Source organism: Phocoena sinus, chromosome 6, assembly GCF_008692025.1.
Source record: "Phocoena sinus isolate mPhoSin1 chromosome 6, mPhoSin1.pri, whole genome shotgun sequence".
Lineage (NCBI taxonomy): Eukaryota > Metazoa > Chordata > Mammalia > Artiodactyla > Phocoenidae > Phocoena > Phocoena sinus.
The window spans coordinates 100,456,854-100,476,477 of record NC_045768.1 but is presented as its reverse complement, the minus strand read 5'-3'; the positions used below and the strand labels follow the sequence as shown (position 1 = coordinate 100,476,477).

At 51.9% G+C, this 19,624-nt stretch overlaps 1 protein-coding gene across 2 annotated transcripts in view; it reads left to right on the top strand.

Moving 5' to 3' along the window:
* The first annotated feature begins 10,979 nt into the window (after positions 1 to 10,979).
* The window catches only part of BIN3 (bridging integrator 3), a 45,145-nt gene continuing 36,500 nt past the window's right edge, over positions 10,980 to 19,624 (top strand). For both annotated transcript variants that reach the window (XR_004350251.1, XM_032634168.1), the window contains exon 1: positions 10,980 to 11,080. Coding sequence is in view for 1 of the 2 variants with exons in the window: in XM_032634168.1 (XP_032490059.1) it covers positions 11,073 to 11,080 (8 nt within the window). In the remaining variant the exon portion in view is untranslated. The remainder of the gene's footprint in view (positions 11,081 to 19,624) is intronic.

Below are 19,624 nucleotides of genomic sequence, written 5' to 3'. Positions count from 1 at the left end.
GGATCTACCTGGGATGCTCACCTGATGGCCTGTAGGGCTGCTCACTCTCTTGTCCTTTTCCCCAAAGAGGAAGAGAAAATTCCAGTGGCCCACAGGCCCCAGGAAACAACATAGCAGCTTGGAATCTCTGGAGCAGGCCCAGCTGGCTCGGTGGAGGTTGTCCAACCCAGATGACACTTCCCTGTGTTACATCCTGGTCGCTACTTCTTGCTCGGTCTGTGCAGAGCATCCCTCCTGCTGGCCTCCCCGCCTGCTCCTCCGCCCAGAACCTGAGATGGTAAGCTGGGAGTAAAGACCGCCCCACACCCTCTTTCTTTTGGGCACTTAGAGTTCAGCTTCCACAATTCCAGACATGGGCAGACCTCTGCCTTCCCCCTTCTCAGCCTACCCACCTGCTTCTCCTTTGCTGCTGTTGGAAGAGCTCAGGCTCTCAGCCAAAAGACCAAAGGCGTAGCTTCAGCCCTAGCATTGCCTTTCCCTCTGTGTTAGACCATAGGTCAATCTTGGAACTTGGCTGAGCCTCTGTTCTCCCATCTGTACAATGGAGTTCATGCCCCTACTCTCCACAGGGCTGTTGAGCAGATGTGCTGCTATGTAAAATTGTGAAAAAGAGCTATTCTGTCCCAGAAACCTGAAGAAGACTGTTGAGGGATGCTTTTCTCCTTTGACAGGTGAATATTCCAGGCAGATGTTCCCGGCAGAGCTAGGAGCTAGGTCTGAGCTCTTCCTACTAGATCAGGTGAGGGAACCACACAGGGTCCAGATGGCTCAGAGGTGACAAGCTCAGGAATGGTCCCTGCTTCACAGAAACTTCTGGGTCTTGGGGCGCTGAAATCTACATCCAATGAGAATCTATATCGTCAAACAACTGTACACCTCTGGGCTCCACTGCATCAGGAGTCAGGCGATCTGGCTGTCGGTCTTGGCTCTGAGATTAGGACAAAATTGTATGATGCTTGCAAAGTCACTGTCCCCCTCTGGGTCTTAAAGTCCTAGCAGGAAAGTGAGTGGTGCTAGTGGTAGATCCATACAGCACCCCCAGCTCTGATGTTCTGGGACCAGCACACAGTACACACAAGACCCACCTCTTCACCTCCCCACAGCGGGGCTGAGCCAGAGCCTACAGCGGCAGGACGGCAGGACGCGGGAGAGACCTCTGCTCCTGACCTCCTGGGCCTGAGTTTAATGATCCTGCTTCCTGCTGCTCAGACTTTCCGGCCTCTCTCCAGCCCCACTGGCTCCCTGGGCCCTCTGCTCCCTGACTATAGTTCCTTCTGGCCTGTGTCTGTGGTGGGGGAATGTTCTGCGGCTGTGATTGTTTGGGGAATGTGCTTTTTAACCCTTTCTCTCCCTTATTTGCCTGCAAAGTGCGTAGACACTGGCATTTAGTGAGGTCCCCTGGTTTGGGGTCCCATTCAATCCAAATGCTCTCAGAGTGGCCTGAGGGGCGTGGATGGTCAGCCTCCCGCCCATGGACTGGAAGGCCCCAGAGGGTGGCCGGCTCCTGGCGGGAGCCACTGCCCCGCTGAGGGAGCTGCAGGGCCTGGAGGGCTCAGAAGCTCTGCCTCTGGGTCTCCACCCTGAAGACGCATACTGCTGGGAGTCCTCCATTTTTGGATTTTAGCCCCAAACCCACCACCTGAGCCTCTACCTCTCCTACCGGGAAAGGCCTCTCAGGAGGTTCTGGAACCTCATTCCTTCTTTCCAACCCCAAAGCCCAAAGCCCAAAGCCCACCCTCCTCCTAACAGGCTGCCCGGAACCAGCAGCGCCTCCCAGCCGGCACACCCTCTCTCCCTTATCTAAACATCACCTATTTATTCCACCCCTCACCCCACTGGAGCATCTGCTGGGTTTCCCAACCACCCCTGGGTCAAGCCTGTGTCGGATGGGTTGAGTCATTACCTCCACCTCCTCCCCAACTCTCCCAGGTCCCAGGGCTTGGTCTGGTTTAGCAGGCTGGGAGGGACGAGGCATTCCTCCCACGCAAGGAGAATCCAAGGCCCTACGGGCCTCCTGGGACTGGGATTTTCCTGATGTTCAGCCTACCTTTGTCTTCCCTGGAACAATACCTGGTGGGTCCCCCTATGTCAGCACCATAGACCCCTCCATCACCCATTTGACCACCCAACAGATCGCCTGAGTTTGCTTCCTGCCCAGCTCTCCCCTGCAGCGCCTCCTCTGAGTACTCACAGAAACTTGGACGCAGCAACTAACCTCTCTGGACCTCAGATGACACATCTCTGAAACGGGGATAATAGTACCTCGCCTGCCTCAGGCAGGATCCTGGGCCACCGATTTCCCAATGTCCTCTTCCGGTTCTCTTAGGTCTGCTTATTCTCAGCTCTTTCTCGCCCCTACTCTGAGAACAGCACCTCATCTGCACCCACTTGGGATTCTTAGCTCGCTTCTTCCCCATCCTTGGCACACCAGCCTTCTCCCAGCAGCTCTGTCCTTGGCTCCCACCTCTCTCCCATCCACATCCCCCTACCCTTGAGTCTCTCCAGACTTTCTTATAGGAATCTCCAAACAAATCCAAGAACAGGCCTCCAGACACCACCCCATCCCACGCCGCCACCAGAGGTTCAGGTCACCACTTCCCTCTGCACTCCCCCCGCATCGTCCAGGGAACCCCAGAGGTTACAGAGCAAAGCCCAGTTTCCCTCTGGGGACCAGAAGATGGGCTCTGGCCTCTGTTCATGCAGCATTTTGGAGCTGGCGGGGCCCTCAGCGGTCCCTTCTGTGTGCAGCCCGGTGGCGGCAGGGCGGGGGAGGGGGGTGTGCGGCGGGGGCGGGGGGCTCCCCTCTCTGTACGCGCCCTGCACACACGCTCACAGCGGCCTCACTCAATTCTCCCGCAAGCAGTCTCTCCTGCCCTCCCTCCCCCTCTCGATTTCTCTTTCTGCGCTGTGCTCCTAGAACACACCCTCCCAGCCCACCGATCCTACACATGCCACTGCGCTTTACAAGCATCGGCTCCAGAATTTCCCAGTTCTCCACTCGCTCCTCCACCCCACCCCTCTAACTCCTCCACCCCCAAAAGGGTGGGCCCCTGGCTGCCCACAAGACAGACATGCCTCAGCTTCCCCCAGCCTGCCTTTATCAGAAGAGTCTTTGCAGGCTCCTCCCTAAGCCCCTCACCTCCCTTTCCCCCTGAACGAAAGCAGCTCAAGGTCCCCGGCAGCCCTGGCAGCCCCTCCCTGGCATCTGGTGAAAGGACAAGAAAGAAGAACTGTAGGTTCTTTTTCCCCAAGACTCCTAGATTTTGCACCAAAATGCAGGGTGTGCTCCTGTTTGCATCTTTTTTTTTTTTTTGTTTCCTTTCTGAAAATAACCATGAAACTATCATTTCCTCCCACTGCCTTTTCCCTATCTTATTTGGATTAGCAGAGTTGCTGGGAGAGGTGCTTTGGAGCCACTGACAGCCTCCTTCTCTGACCTGCGCCTGGAGGACTCACAGGTGGCCCTCAAGCAGGTGCTGCCAGATGGGTACTGGGTCCCACAGGTTGGAAGGAAGGCGTGCAGACGCTGGGCACGGTGGGTCCACGAGAACACCCCCACCAAAAAAAAAAAAAAACCAGCAACAATCAAGGGCTTCTGGGAAACCAGGTTCTGCCTGGCCTTGTCCCCAGAGTGGCATATATTGGGAAGAACTCTGCCCTGGTTTTCCCCTCAGCTGTAGCTCCTGGGTGTGGGGGAAGGACTGGCAGCTCAGCCCCCTCCCGGGCCGACAGGAAGGGAGGCTGCAATGGTTGCAGACTCTCAAAGTCTGTGTGCAGGGAGGGGGTGGGGGGAGATAAACACAGAGGAATCTATACTTACACAAGAAGGAAAATGGGGTACATGCTGGGGAATATATTGCTCTTTTTCTATTTTATTTTCATGCTCCTCCCATTCAGCCATTCTGGGCACCCATGCTGCTGCATCCAGCAAGCCTCTAAAGATGCCACATCCAGGGCTGGGGGCGGTGGATCCGAGAGGCCCCCAAAGGAAGCTGCGGCTCACTGCACCCAAGTGCCTTCAGGGTCCAGCCACCTGACTTTCCCTTGACTTGCTTGAGAAACTGGGTTCTCCCTCCACCCCCATCCTGCTCAGCCCTCGCTGTGGAGAGCTGCTGGCCCCGCAGGTCTTAAGCCCTCTGTGACACCTCAGAGAGGTCCAGAGGCAGCGGCTTGGGCAGAGGGAGGGCAGTTAGACACGGAGGGGCAAGGAGCCTCTTCTTGCAGGGCGCCCCGTGGCCCCGGCTCCTGGAACCTCAGCCTCTGAGGCCTGCGGCCACCTGGCTTTACCTCTGGTTGTAGATCACCCTGAGGGAGGGTCCATGGGGCCCGGGAAGTTGCAGTCCCATGTGAGGCAAGGGATGGCTGGAGGAGGGTCTAAGACCTGTACTGCACACAGACCTTGGCCTGGCCCTGTGGGGTTTGGGGAATCTGTGCTCCCGACCCCCTCCTCGCACTCACTTAGCCTCCCTTCCTTTCCCTGTGTGCCTTCTTTGGGGGTCCTTTGCTGATCAATCCGGAGGTGCCGCGGGTCAAGGCTGGAGGTGGGCAGCTGGTCTGGCCTCAGTGGCACCACTGGCTCCTCCTATGCTGTGAGACCCTCTCTACATCCCCGCTCAGGCTGGGTACCACCTTCTCGGGCGACCCGATTTACCCTCAGGAAGGCTGGAGTAGTGGGGTCTGCTCCATCTAATTCCTCTGGGTCGGCCTGCAGCAGCGGGGACCTCATTCTTTTCCTTGATGGCCCTCGCCTGCCCCCAAAGGCAGAAGCCTTGACGTGGTGAGCTCCTCCCCCACCCCACAGTCCTTCCAAATACATCCATCCCATATGCACCCTCTCAATCCTGCCCCTTCTTCCCCAGCGGGACCCTTCTCCTCCCCCACTCCTGTGCCAGGCTGAGCTGCTATTTGGGGCTCTGGACGGCCCTGCGGTATAATCAGTGCCCAGGGATAATTGCCACCTGCCATGCCGGTGTCTGGGGGCTGTCTCGGCCACAGCAGCAGGGGGTGGACGCCGGCAGCCAGGCCTGGAGCGAGGTCAGGCTAGGGCAACCCTCCCCATCCCCCCAGATCTGCTCTTCGCCACCTACAGAACCTGCAAGGATTCCCCACGAAAGCCATGCTCTCCTGGGGGCTGTGCCCACCTGGGAGGTCCTGTGGCTACAGCTGGGAATGGGCGGCCATCCCAGCCAGGGGACAAAAATCTGGAGGCCACTCTATCACCCACAATCATCTCAAAGCCTGTCCCCCCTATACTGTCCCCCGTGGGTACCCTCCTGCCGCTGAAAGCTGACCGCTGGACAGCACCACGGCTGGAGCACGGGCTTTGCAGCTAGGACTTCAGTTTGACGTTCAGCAGGAGCTTTCCCGGGGTCAAGCCCTCCAAGCCTCATTGTCCCCCTTCAGGGAGGAGGCAAACGAGATGACATGTGAGAGTAGGTCTCCCATAAATGCCAGCTCCCTGACCTTTTGATACTTTCTTTCCTACTCCGAGGCAGTTTACACAGCCTGGGTTTAAAACACCTGGCGTTCTCACTTGGCCAACTCTACGACGTTGGGCAATCCATTCAGCCTCGGTTTCCTCATCAATAAAAAGGAGATAATCAGAGGAGCTTCCTCATGAAGTTACTGTGAAAAAGACATGATCTAATACATGCTAAATGCTTAACGCAGTGCCAGTAAGTGTCAATGGTAGTTACTATTATGGGAAACTTCAGAGGGCAGAGAAGGGAGCTTGGGAGCATCCAGCGGCCAGTTGTAAGACGCTCAGGGGAGCAAAGCCTGAAGAGACAGGCCAGAGCTGATGGAACTAACTACACAGCAACCCTGGCACCTGGACATCCCCTATTGCACTGATGGCCCTGGGGGCTGAGGGTGATTTCTCCCAGGCCTTCTCCCTCTTTTAACCCCGTTTGCTCTAAGGTGGTGCCATATATGCTTTTTGAGATCAGTGAACACCAGACACCTGTGGATGTTTTATTTTTAAAAGAGAATCACGGGTTTCCCTGGTGGCACAGTGGTTAAGAATTCGCCTGTCAATGCAGGGGACACGGGTTTGAGCCCTGGTCCGGGAAGATCCCATGTGCTGCGGAGCAACTAAGCCCATTCGCCACAACTACTGAGCCTGTGCTCTAGAGCCCGAGAGCCACAACTGTGGAGCCCGCAAGCCTAGAGCCCGTGCTCCGCAACAAGAGAAGCCACCGCAGTGAGAAGCCCGTGCACTGCAACGAAGAGTAGCCTCCCTCGCCGCAACTAGAGAAAGCCCGTGTGCAGCAACGAAGACCCAACGCAGCCAAAAATAAATCTAAAAAAAAATAAAAGAGAATCAGCAGTAGCAAAATCAAGATGAAGTACTTTGATCTTGAGAGATGGAAAAATAAAATTTCTTTTGTCTTTACTGTTAGAGTCCAATGCTAATTTGTCCTGACCCTTGGAACTCTTCACATAGATATCCATGAGTGGCCTATTAGGGCCACTCAGAGCAGTGACTTCTTCCTAGGGTGGAACAACACCGTTGGGGAGAATGGGCTGCAGGGCTGGGTAGAGAAAACAGGATTCACAGGGCCAGCCAGTCCCTGACACAGCCCAGCGCCATCCCTCCCTCTTTCTCTTCCCTAACCAGGCACAGAGCGCCCATCTCTGGCACCCTGGCCAACAGGCCAGACCGGGAGAGCGCCTTAGCTCTCCTGCCTCACCAGCACCACAGCAGGCGCAAAGGCCACTTTGGATAGAAAGATGAGGCCAAAGTACTAGATACTGCCCCCGTGAGGATGGAGAAGAAAAGAGAATGGTGAAGTGTGGAGCGTGGAAAGTGGGTGCCATCCCCACCTGCAGGAACTTCTCAACCCCAATCTGAGCCCTGAGGATGCCAGCCCTAAGGCATTTCTTAGCCCCACCATGGCCTGGGTACCAGCCTCACATCACAGCCATGATGACTCTCCCTCATCCTTTTCAGCCATCAGCGCCCCACCTCAGGAGCCACACCTTCAGGGACTTCCTCTGACTTCCCCTTGGTGGACCCACCTGGAGGAACAGGCCACCCAAAGCCAACTTGGACTGCGGGAGCAGTGGGCTCAGTGTTCCTCCCGTGAGTTCTCTTTCCAGTGGACGCCTCCCACTGTGGGGCAGGTCGTCAGGGGGCTGCCCAGGCTTGACAGAGCATACTTGGACTGATGCCTGGGGCATATGTTGTCCAGGGGGGATTGTTTTCCCTGCTGGTGTGCTCTCTCTCTCTCCCTCACTCGCGTCTCCTCCCTGGCTTCTGTGAGCTAATCAGGGAGCAGGAGGGGGAGGAGGGGGATGCTGCTTGCCTTCCCCGTTATCTGCAGCGATCCACGGTGACTAATGCTCCCAGTTGGTAAAAAGGCAGTGTAATCAAAACACTTTTTTTTTTTAGTCCTTAAAGTTAGTCATTCTCCCAGAGTGGAGGAAAAAAAAGCCCACAGCAGGCACCATGAAATGCAAGCTGAGAGACTCGCGCTGCGGATGGAACTAAAGCATTGGCCATGGCAGCTCCCTGTGGGTCTGAGGCTCAGTCCCTCCTCCTCTGGGCCCCTTGGCTAGCCTTCCTCCGCACCCTCATTTGTTCTTGCTTTCCTCGATAGATATCTGGGCTGTCTGATCCCTGAAGGACTCCCATGCCAAGCTGGGATCTGCCCTTTCCTCTCACCCTGCGAGGTGCTGCCACCTGCTGGTCCTGAGTGCTCCAAACTGGAGGAAGCCTATAAAAGCTCCCAGGCCGGGGCTGAGTGCCAGATCTTTTGTTAGTTAGGTGTGTGGTCACATGCTGCCCCCTCCCTTCACCCCAACCCGGCCATGGGCCAGGTTGCCCATGTTGGATTCTCCATTTTGCTACTTATTATTAGCTTCATGCTAATAATAATAACAGTACCTACCTCGTAGAGTCATTGTAAAGATTAAACAGGAACCGCTTAGAATACTGCCTGCCACATCGTGAGTGCTCAATGCACTCATAAAAATAATAACAACAAAATAACAAACTGGAATGTATACCATCACATTGCCCTTACTCATCCATGGCAGACATTGCTAATCAATCACAGAATTTCCCCATCAGTAGAAGATTCCCCAGAATCCTTTGCACAGCACTCCAGCACTCCCTAGATTTCTGTGTGGGGAAGCTGGGAGAGGAAGTATATGACAAGCTCAGAGCTGAGGGTCAATGGGGAGCAGCTGCTTACCAATTACGGCGTGAAAAGCTCCAAAGAGAAGTCGGGGTCTGATGGCAGAGCTGGTAGTTCTTCAACTCCTTTCCCCCTGGTAAATAGCTTTGTCTCCTAAAGTAGATCTCTGCCACCTGAACGCTCATTAAACTTCCGGCTTAGGCTTCTGGGGAGAAAGCAGTAGTCACCAGGCTTGAAACCAGGAGCATCTACCTTTACCCAAAGCTCCTCCACTCTCTGCTTCCACTTAGAAACTGAATTTGCTTGTATTCTATTCCACCACCACCACCACCACCCCCACTGAAGGGCCAGGGTCAACCTGTATTGTGCTGTCCTTTGGTTACAGAAGAGAAAGACACAGCTCCCAGCCCTGGGTCTAGAGACCCTGCCCCTGAGTTTTCCCCAACGGTGGGAGGGTGTTTGTGCTTCCTCACGCTCAGCTCCCCAGGAGTCAATACATGGCATGCCACACTCACGGAGGGAAGCCTGTGGGTCCACAGGATAGCAGGATGCCTGCCTCAGCCCAGCAGGCCTCGAGCTGAACCAATGAGCCACGGGTAAGGAGACGGAGCTCAGCTCAGGGCAGGCACTCTCCTTACAGACTCCCAGGAAGCCAGCACTCTTCCTAGTCCCCTCAAAAGTCCTGCTGGCTACATGAAAGGTTTGGGGTTGAAAGTAAGCAGCACAGCCTTAGTAGGGCCTCAGTCTGAATCCTTCCATCCCAGAAGGTACATGTTTGGCTTCATTCCAAGACATCCATGATTCCTCAGACCAGCTCACTTCTCTGGGTTTGCCTCTCTGTTTGGGCCCCATCTCACATGCCTTCCCCGTTCTCCTGTTTCCTGAGGGCCTCTGGAGTCAACAAGAGAGTTGACTTGGATTCTCAAACTATTGGAGACTTTGGTGATGTGATCCATCTACTCATCTTTTAAATGAGGGGACCAAGGCCCAGAAAGGAGATGGGACTCGTCAGCTGTAGGGTTAAAGAAGTAGAGCCCAGTACTCCTCCAGATTCTTAATCTGGAACTCATCATTCTTGCCCTACAGGATGTGGTTCCCACCCCACAGCCCTCAAACAGAATTGCCCTGGGTTACGGCAGTTGCCTAGGTTGATACTTGGAAATTCTTTAGTACTGTGGGGCAATAACTAGGGGAGACAGAGTAGGGGGAAAGGAGGAAGCAGGTGGGGAAGACATCCACACGCACTGAAATTCCAGGAGCCTCATAAACACACTGCACCCTCCGTCCATTTATCACACCCTGTGCAAAGCAGCAAGGACTGTCCTTCCCTTTGCCCACACTCTCTGCCCCAGCTGCCCTTTGGTGACTTCTCTTCTTCCTCTTTACTCTTCAAGGCTGCTCTAGTGCTCATTGTGGCCTGTTCCCTGAGGAGCAACAATGGTGATGAAGCTGATCTGTGTGATGTGCTTGGGGGCCCACTCAAGAATGGAAATAGAAAATATAAATGAGAGACTACCTCCCCTGGACAATTTTCTGAGCTCCCCTATTCCCCCTGGCCAAGCCCTCCACCCTGCCCTGGGAGGTCAGAACAAACTATACATTTCTTTGCCCTAGTTCATCAGCTTAACTACTCCCCAAGCATCCCTTATAACACTAAAGCCCACTTGAAGCAGAATTCTTAGAGAGAAGGCCCTTGGGTGTCCAGCAGTTACCAGCAGCCTCACTGCCTGCTGCTCTCTCTTCTAAGGCAGGGAGATTTGGGAGCGTGAGGAAGCCAACTTGGCCCGGAACAGCTTAGGAGGGATTTTGGAAGACCCACGGCAAGTGAGCTGCTTGCCTGGAACTCAGTCCTCTTCTCAGCCACCGTAGGTTCCCTCTGCCTGGACTCTCCCCAGCCCTCCCCTCAGACTCACCGGGCCAGCCTGATTTGCCTTCAGGATGTGGCTTACCCATTGGCTCCTCCCAGAAGCCTTCACTAAAACTCCATGTGCAGTTGGGAGTGGGGGGGGGGGGCGTCTTACAGGCTGCCACAGCACTTTCTTTCCCATCATATATTATTACTTTGCTGCCTGTTTATCTCTCTCTCCAGGTAAGTAGCCCTGGGAGGGCATAAGGGCAGGATCCGTACTGCTTTTTCATGGCTGTATCCTTGAAGTTAGCTCAGTGTCTGGCACACTGTAGGAGCCCAATGAATACGTGTTAAATGAATGAGCATAAAAATGGAACCATTCACATCATTTGGGTTCTGTAGTGCCGAGCACAGAGGGAAGACTGGAAGACTGGGAGCAACCCTTACTCTTTGTCCTCTTTTGTTGAGTAAATCCAGAGAACATTCCAACCTGAAAAGCACTATTCTATTTTCTATTCAGAGCCCTGTGCCATTTTGGAGGAGCGAAGAGATCCATTTGTTTCTTTGCAACAGGTAACTATGTACCGGGTACAAAATTTAAAAGATACAGAAGACCGTACAGTGAATGTAAGTCTCCCTCACACCCACTCCTTCATCGCTCCTTTCCCCCCTGCCCCCGCTAGACAATTAATTACTGCTACTGTCCCTGGATGAGAAATCTCCTTACAAACTGAAAAACTAAGGCAATCCCCGGTTAAGCAACACGTGTAGTCCGTGGAGGAGAATTTTACCAAGTCAGCGTTTAAGGTACAAAACGCACCCAGGGGTCCTCATGCCCCCGCCACAGGCTAAATCCTCTGAAGCCCTAAGCCTAGGCGCGAGGGTCGCGGGCCAGGGCAACTCCGCGAAAGCCAGCGGCAGCGGAAGGGTTAATGCGTCTGGCCCCGTCCTCCCGGCCCGCCTCTTCCGGGCAGAGGGGGGCGGGGCTCACGTCACTTCCTGGAGACTGGCTGAATCCGGAAGCGATCCCCCAGGACCGAGTTGCAGCTGAGGACCCCGGCGGCAGGGCCAGGTTCGGGACCATGAGCTGGTGAGTGGGGCCCAGGCGGCGGGGGCAGCTGGAGCCTCTGGCCTGCAATGCGCTTTGCCCTGCGTCCGTCCGACTTGAGTCCCTTGGCTCGCGCTGCCCGCGGACCCTTTGCCCCGGAGCAGGGCCCAGTTGGCCCCAGCCCTTGGGGTCGTTCAAGGGGCCTTCCTCTGGTGCTTTCCTGGAGGCTCCAGCTCTCGGCAGGCCTCACCGGGAGGTGGGGCGGGCGATCCCTTTAGAGTGGGATCCCGCGTCTCTTTGCTGACTCTGTACCAAGGTGCTGGTCCCGTCCGTCTTCTCTCAGCTGCGTGAAGTGAGGGACGCCCCTGTTACCTCCTTAACTAAGTATCCGTTGAGAAATATCCACTTCTCTCTCCCCCGTGGGCATCTCTCCACCACTGCCAGGTGGCCCTCACTCTGGCCGTCTGAGCCCAGCTCATGGATCAAAACCCCTAGCTTTCAGACGAGTAGCCTTTGCTCCACTTAGTCTTCAAGAGACAAAACTTGCTTCTTTTTCGGAAGGAGCCAGAATTACACACCACCCGCACTCCCATTATGGGATTGGACTAATTTTTTTCCAGGGCCTTACACACTCTTTGCTTTCCCTGTTAAATTAACATAAGTAAGCTTAAATGTTATGGGAACTATCAAGCCATGAGAAAAGAAGCCAGGGAGCCTCAGACGAGTAGTCACAACTCCAGAGCTGGCACGTGCGTTGCTATAGAACTGTATGATACTTGGCTCATAGTAGACACTTGATAGTGTTCAATGGTTGATTTCTTTTGTAAGACTCAATTTGCCCAAAGGACCTTACTTTCAGGCTTGAGGGCCTGTATATCCACAACCCAAACCTCAGGGCATCCAACTAAAGTGTGCTTGTATGAATACATTGACCCCCGGAGATGTACAAGATGAATCAGTCCTTTTGGAATCCAAGTTACGTTGGCATAGCGTACATGTTTGCCGCTCTCTCCTCAGAGTCTAGCCTGTTGCTTTACGAAAAGTGCACATTAGCTAGTTATGAACGAGTGAAGATGGTAGAATATTCTTTAGGAAGGCTCTTGCAGCCTCACATTTGGCCATCAATGGAGACTAAGCTCTGGCCACAGACAACTGATGTCATTCAGTGTCCGGGACAGCCCTGTAGTGTAAAATGTAAGCCATTTCTGTCCCCTCCTCCCCCCAGCTTCTTAGACGAAGATTGACCGACAGATGTCAGACAGTCAGCACCAGCGCGTGGGGGTCAGCCCCGAGCAACCTCCTAACAAGCCCCAGCAGGAGCTGCTCCTTTTCCCTCCACCTTTGCTCCAGGAGGCCGATAGGGGGCTGGAGCCTTAAAAAGCTAACTTTCGCGTCTTGTTATAACCTAGTTAGTGATGGGCATAGTGGCAATCCTTCAATTCCCCTTCCTAGAGGGATTACTTCCTTAAAGGATCAACCTGGGTTCCTTTACTTTGTGATGTAGATGACTTCTTGCCTGCTGCATGTTGAATCTTTGGAGTTCTCTTACCTAATGTCTCCAAAAGCGGACAGTACAGGTGCTTTACATTGCCTAGACTGGCATTTACAATTCTTAAGAATGAATCGATCTTTCCTTCACAAATCAGGAGAAGAGTAGAGCAGAGGCCACTAAAGGTAGAGTCGTCTCTGGGTGATCTGAGACGCATTGTTTCCACCTGTCTTACAGAAATCCTTTTTCTGAAAAACTAGTAGCCTATTTCAGGCTGGAGAGAATTGAAATTGACAAGTAACTGCCCAGCCAAAGCTGAGATTTTGTCCAGTAGAATTAATTTAACAATACACACACATCTTGGCACCTCCTTGGACTGAGGGTCACAACCAAAAGGGTGGCTTTGTCCCTCAAAGCTGAGGTTCCTTTCTCTTCCTCCTTAGAGGGCTTCTACGTCATCTCTTGCGTGGCCCCTGACCCTCTCTCCCTGAGAGGGGAATAGCACCAGCGCCTGGGCACACAATTGCACTCAGTTCCTGGCTCAATGGCTGGCAAGGGGACCAGGGCTGGGTCCTTCTGATTCACTCCTGGAGTGGTTTTCCTGCTCCCAGAATGAATCCATCCATTCATCCGAGATTGGAATTTTCAGTGGGGGAAGAGACCAGAGTGACGTAGAGCCGTCATGGGAGGCTGATGCCCAAGGTCAAGTTCACCAAGCACATGGGATATGCCAGCCATCGTCGAATAAGGCCTAGGGGTACGCGGCCCATGGTCCCCAGAGGGTAACCATTGTTCTGGGCTAGGCTGGACTTTCAAAATGTCACAGTGAGAAATGTCCAATATTGGTGCCCTTTGCACACTGTGGACTTTGCATGAAGAGTGAGAAGTCTTTGTTCTCTGCTTCCTCAGTGCATGCAGCCCGCCCACCGCCTGTTTGTTTAGTGGGCACTTGCTGCCTTCCTGTACCATCTACTCATCCATCCGTCCACTGATCTGCTTTTCAGCAAGGTGGCCCAGTGGTGGGCTCTGCTCAGAGGAAGGCATTTGATGTTTACATCTCAGATCACTGATCCACCTCTTGGCCCCAAGCCAAGTGCTGCTTTCTTACCCTTCCTCCTCCGTGTCACCACCCCCCCCGTGTGTGTGTGTGTGTGTGTGTGTGTGTGTGTGTGTGTGTCTTTATTATGGTGTGGAGGGAGAATTAAATGGAATTAACGATAGTGACCTTAATCTTGCTTAGCTGTCTCCAGGACCCATAGCCTCCCTTGGAACTACACACCTTCATGGTGATCTTAGGCTTCAATGACGAGGAAAAAGGAGCACTGCTGCAGGAAATCGTCCTATACCTAGAGGTTCGGGAGTCTGACTCAGAAGGACGGAAATTAAAGTCAGTGCAGGTACATTTGGTAGGAGCTGGAGTGCTGAGTTCAGGCTCTGGTTCCCTCATTCGCAGTGTGGCCTGGTTAGGCATCTGATCTTCCTCTGTCTTGTTTTCTCCAATTATAACATGGAATGGATAAGCTCAGCTGATACTTTGTCACCCAGACCTGTTGTGAAAAGAAAGGAAACCCTGGGCCTCCCTGGTGGCGCAGTGGTTGAGAGTCCGCCTGCCGCTGCGGGGGACACGGGTTCGTGCCTCGGTCCGGGAAGATCCCACATGCCGCGGAGCGGCTGGGCCCGTGAGCCGTGGCCGCTGAGCCTGCGCGTCCGGAGCCTGTGCTCCGCAACGGGAGAGGCCACGACAGTGAGAGGCCCGCGTACAGCAAAAAAAAAAAAAAAAAAAAAAAAGAATGGAAACCCTGCGGATGCTATTTTGTTTTCTGACTCTTCTGGGCTCTTCTGCCCCTTAAATATTGGTATTCCTCAGGGAACATCTTTTTTTTTTTTTCCTGTTCTCACCATGTATACTCTCCCCATCATCTTTAGGATAAAGGCCTAACTCTGGGCCATGGCTTATAAGGCCCTTCTGGATCTGGCTGTCCCCCTTCACTCCTGTGTCCAAGCTTTTCCTGGTCTCTCGTGCCCCTGCTCCTCTGTACGTGCCATTCCCCTGCCCAAAATGCCCTTTACTCCCCTCACCTCCCCACCCGCCATCCCCCAGGCCAACATCCACTCATCCTTAAAGAGTCAGGGCAGGCTTCAGCTCCTCTGAGGGTTTTCCCTGAACGGCCCCCCACACCCTGCCAAGCTGAGTGGGGTGCCCCTCCTCTGACCACCATTAGCATCTGTACTTGAATTCTTGGCTTACTTTTCAGTCAGCCCACTAGTCCATGAGCTGTTGAAAGCAGAGGCTGTCTCTTGGTCACCACTGTATCCCTAGCGCTGTTCCTGGCAATCAGTAAATGTTTACTGAATGTATGAATGAGGACTTTCTTCCCATTTACTGACTTGCCTTCACTCAGGAAAAAATTTAAGATAAAAATGTGCAAAAGCTACTGGTCACTTCCTGAAGTGAAGAGCCTCTAAGCGTGCTATTGTTAACATGAAGAAGTGGCTTCCGAGGCTCTCTGAGGCTGTCTCTGTTCTCTGCCCTCCCCTCCCCACCCTTCCCCCACCCAAACTCCTTTATTCTCGAGCTCCTTGGTGCTTCTCTTGTAGTACTCCCACGCTATCCACGTATCACAAACGTGCGCCTCTCTCCCACATAAAGTCCGTGAGAGCAGGATCTACAGCTTCTCCATCTGTGTGTACACATACTGTCTTGCACATAGTGGGTACCTAATCGGTAATTGTCAAATGAAGTGGATGGAATGTAAAGAAGGACGGTAAACTGCTGGATCAGAGGGAACCATCCATGCAATTGCAAACATTTTCTCGGTGGAGTCTCTTTTCCCTCTAGCATCACCAGTGCTATCTTACATTCATATAGTGCTTTTAACTTTGCACAGTACTTTCCCATCCATTCTCTGATATCATCCCCACATCTACCCTTTGAAGTTTGCAGTTCAGGTCTGATTATCTCCCTTTGACAACTTATCCGAATTCACTCCCCTGGCAGAACTGGAACTGAAACCTGCATCTCTTGAGTATTCCCTGTGCTTAAACAGGAACATTAGGAAAGTGGAAGACCATTCCCAAGCTGATTGGATCCCAAAGGAAGGTGTCTGACTTTGCTAGGCCGTATTGACACCACCAGGTTGGTAGTGAATTACAGGAAGTGACCCGTTTTCACAGGTAAAGTGATAGAGGAAGTCCTGTGTCCTGCAGACCTCCAGGTATTCTGGACCATCTCAGCTTCTTCCTATTCTGGGGCCTCCCTGCATGGGGCAGCCTTATCACTTGCTTCTGTGACTTTGGACAGACCAGGCTCTCCCCAAGCTTCTTCCTCCTGTGTAAAGAGCATAGTAATGCCTAGAAGACAGGGACCCCATGAGGAGCCCATGAGATTCTATATTCAACATTGTTTGGGGAACAAATGTAAAACTCTTCTTTCAGCCTTTCGTAACAAGGGGGGAAGGGACCTTTTCCCGATTTTGGAGTAGTTGGAAAGAGTCAAGTACCTTGAGTCCCACAGCTTCACAGTCAAAGGTGTTTTCTTGTATATTATACTTTTAAGTAAATGTGCTGAGGTAGCTTTCAAATTGGCAGTTAAACTATTAAAGTTGTTTTCCAAAAACCATTATTCTGGTGGCTAATCTATTAAGTAGAGCCCAGTATAGTTTGTTGCACACAGATAGTGCTCAATGAATGTTTGTTGATTTAATGCATATCGAACAGTTTTTAACGACAAGGGCCTGTGCTAAACACTGGGAGACCTTCAAAATGCTTTAAGAATCCATCCTTGTCTTCGGCCGGTGTATGGAAAGTGCCAGAGGTTCACAAGAATGAGAGCAGATCACTAAACGTCCCTGTGGCAGCATCAAGAAAGACTCCAAGCAGAGGATGTGATTTTAACTGAACCTTGACGTAGCAAGCGTGTCCGGTTGCAGTGGGGAACAGGAGAGGGGTGTGCAGTTCATAAGAATGGTGTGGAAAAGGTGTGTGGAGACAGAATGCGTGAAGAGTGTTGGGGGCAGGCAGTCAGGAGGCCAGCTTGGGTTTAGTAAATAGTGATTTCGGTAGAAGCTTCATTGATGAAAGCTGGCACTCTGGTTGGGGCCATATTGTAAGCACTTTCAGTGCCATGCTGAGGAATTGAAATTGAGCCTAGTCTTCTGAAAAATGAAGGTTTTTGAGCAGGGAAGTGGCAGGGCAAAAGCAATGATTTTTGTCAGGTTAATTTGGCAGTGGTTTGCAGGATAACTCAGAAAAGAGAAAGAATGGAGTTGGGGGCGGGGTACCTTGGACAGTGGCTTCCGAAGTTTTTTGACCACAGCTTGCAGTCAGAAATGCCTTTGATATCAACAGACACGCACATACACACAGACACACACACACACACACACACACACGAAATAAGTTTCACATTGTATGTGTACAATGCACTCAGATATTTTTTACTATGTTTTATTTTGGTTTTTAAAGAATGACCCACTTCAGTTGATTTCATGAGTAATTTTGATAGATGTTTACAATGGAATGATGTGTAGCAGTGTAAATGATCGGTGAGGGATGGGTGTTCTACACACCCCGGTTTGAAAAACACTTTTCTAGGAGTTTATTACAAATATTCAGACTAGAAGCTTATACCTGTGACTCCAGCCAGGTAAAGATAGTGTTCTTTATTTGGTTGTTTGTCATTGGTTATAAATAAGGAATACAGAAGGGGCGGCTGTAAAGAACGCTGGCTGGTTCTGCATAAGAACTTATTGCATAGATTTGAAAGCCGCCAACCACTTTATATAGAAAAGAAAACCCAGGTAGACAAAAGCCTAAATCAAGATGTTCCATTGGGCTTCCCTGGTGGCGCAGTGGTTGAGAGTCCGCCTGCCGATGCAGGGGACACGGGTTCGTGCCCCGGTCTGGGAAGGTCCCACATGCCGCAGAGCGGCTGGGCCCGTGAGCCATGGCCACTGAGCCTGCGTGTCCGGAGCCTGTGCTCCGCAACAGGAGGGGCCACAACAGTGAGAGGCCCGCGTACAGCAAAAAAAAAAAAAAAAAGATGTTCCATTTATTAGTAATCAGGGAGAGCAGATTAAACCAACATTGAGAAATGAAATGTCATTTCACAGCCATCAGACTGGCAAAAATGGGCAATTCAGTCTGGCAATGCCAAGTATCTGAGGATGAGGAGCGGTGGGGACTGGCATCCGCTGAGTGGGGTGGCGGGGTGGGGAACTGGTGCAACCACTGGAAGATTTTGTAGTGCCTCACACAGCCAAAGACGGGCCTGCCCCTCACCCAGAGAAACTTCTGCACCTGTGCAGCAGGAGACCTGAGCAGAAATGTCCGCTACTTCATTGTTTATACATGTCTAGCCTCTGAAGAATGGGAAAATAAAACATGGTGTCATTACATAGTGAAATACGCAGTGTCAAAATGAATGAAGTGAGCCATGTGTATCAGCAGGGGCAAATCTCAGAAACATAAGGCCCAACATAAAAGGCTAGTTTGGAAATGATACATTCAATATTGTACTATTTGTATAAAGTTTAGATCTGTAAAACAACACTATGTTGTGCTTATGGATTCAAACTGATGAAGCAAAAGTATAGGATTAATAAACACTGAATTCAGGGTAGTGGTTACCTCAGGGATAACAGGAGGGAGGGAAGGAAGGAAATGGGATCAGGCTGGAACACTCACGGAGCTTCAGCAGTATCTGTGCTGGTGTGCTGCTTGAAGAATAAGACCCGAAGCAAGTACGGCTCAGTGTTAGAATTTGACAATGCTAGGTGGTGGGTACATGAGTATTTATTATATGTGCTCTGCTCTGTAATTTTCTGAGTGTTTCCAATATTTCTGTAACTGTCGTCATGCCTAGCCTGACCAGTATCATGGCTAAGGCTGACCTCATAGCAGGAGAATTATTGCCTCCTGTGGCCAAAAGCTGGGGATGACCGAGGCAGGCGGGCCTAGAAGTGGGTTTCCATCCCAGCCCTCCTTCTGCTTCTAGGGGCCAAACCTTCAACAGAGAAGAGGAAACGGTGGAGTGAAAGCTCTTTTTAAGATTCCTGGTTGGTAAGGGACAAGTGAGAATGAGATTAGAGCTAGTGCCTCAGCTGGTCTGGTGTGTCTCAGAGTGTCTGCCCTCAGCCACTGTGAACCCATCAGAGTGGAATCAGGCCCTAGGAGGCTTCTCTCTGGCTTGTTCAGTAGGCAGGACAAGGCTTTCACCTCCAAATGTCTTCTGATTCCCTATTATAAAATGGGAAAACTGAGTTTCTACTTCTTCTTATCTTAGCAGGTTAGAATGAGAATAGGTAGTAACTTGTCTGTCAAATATTAGGAGTCTCTTAAAGAGCTGCCAAAAAAAAAATTCCAAACCACCTCCCTGAATTGCCTTCCTTCCTCTCTTTTCTTGACCTTTGGATGCTCCATCAGCCTCCAAACTTGTGTCACAAATCCTTTTACTACTCACGAGGAAGTCACCACTCAATTTTAAGCAAATATATTAACTTGGACCTGGTAGTGGTGATTATGGCAGGGACTACTGCATGCTCCCCAAACAGAAAACAACCATTTCAGGTTTCCTGACCATACTTACCTCTGTGTAATTTTGTGCAAGTTCCCCATCTGGGCCTCAGTTTGATCATCATCATCAAAATACCACCACCATCATCTTTACGACAGATACTCCCAGGCTGCTTACTGTAGGCTGGGAACTATTTTAAAGATTAAACTCACTTAGCTTTCACAGCAACCCTGTAAAATAGGTATATTATGATCCTACTTTATAGACAGGGAAACTGAGACACAGGAAAATTAGGTAAGTTATCCAAGTCTCAGAGCTGGCAGCTGGCAGAGCCAGATCTTGAGCCCAGGCAGCCTGGCTCCACAGTCCACCCCCTCATCCAGTGCGCCGTCTCTTGGGTGAAATATGGGAGGGCAGCACTTTGAATGAGCTGACATATCGGAAGCACCTAGCGCAGACACTGGCAATAGTAGATGCTCAATAAATGATCGCTTTAATTGGATGATCTCACTCAACATTCTGTGATTCATTCTGTCTTTCCTTTTCAGCGGTCAGCCCGGGGAGCATGGGGAAGGAGGGATCA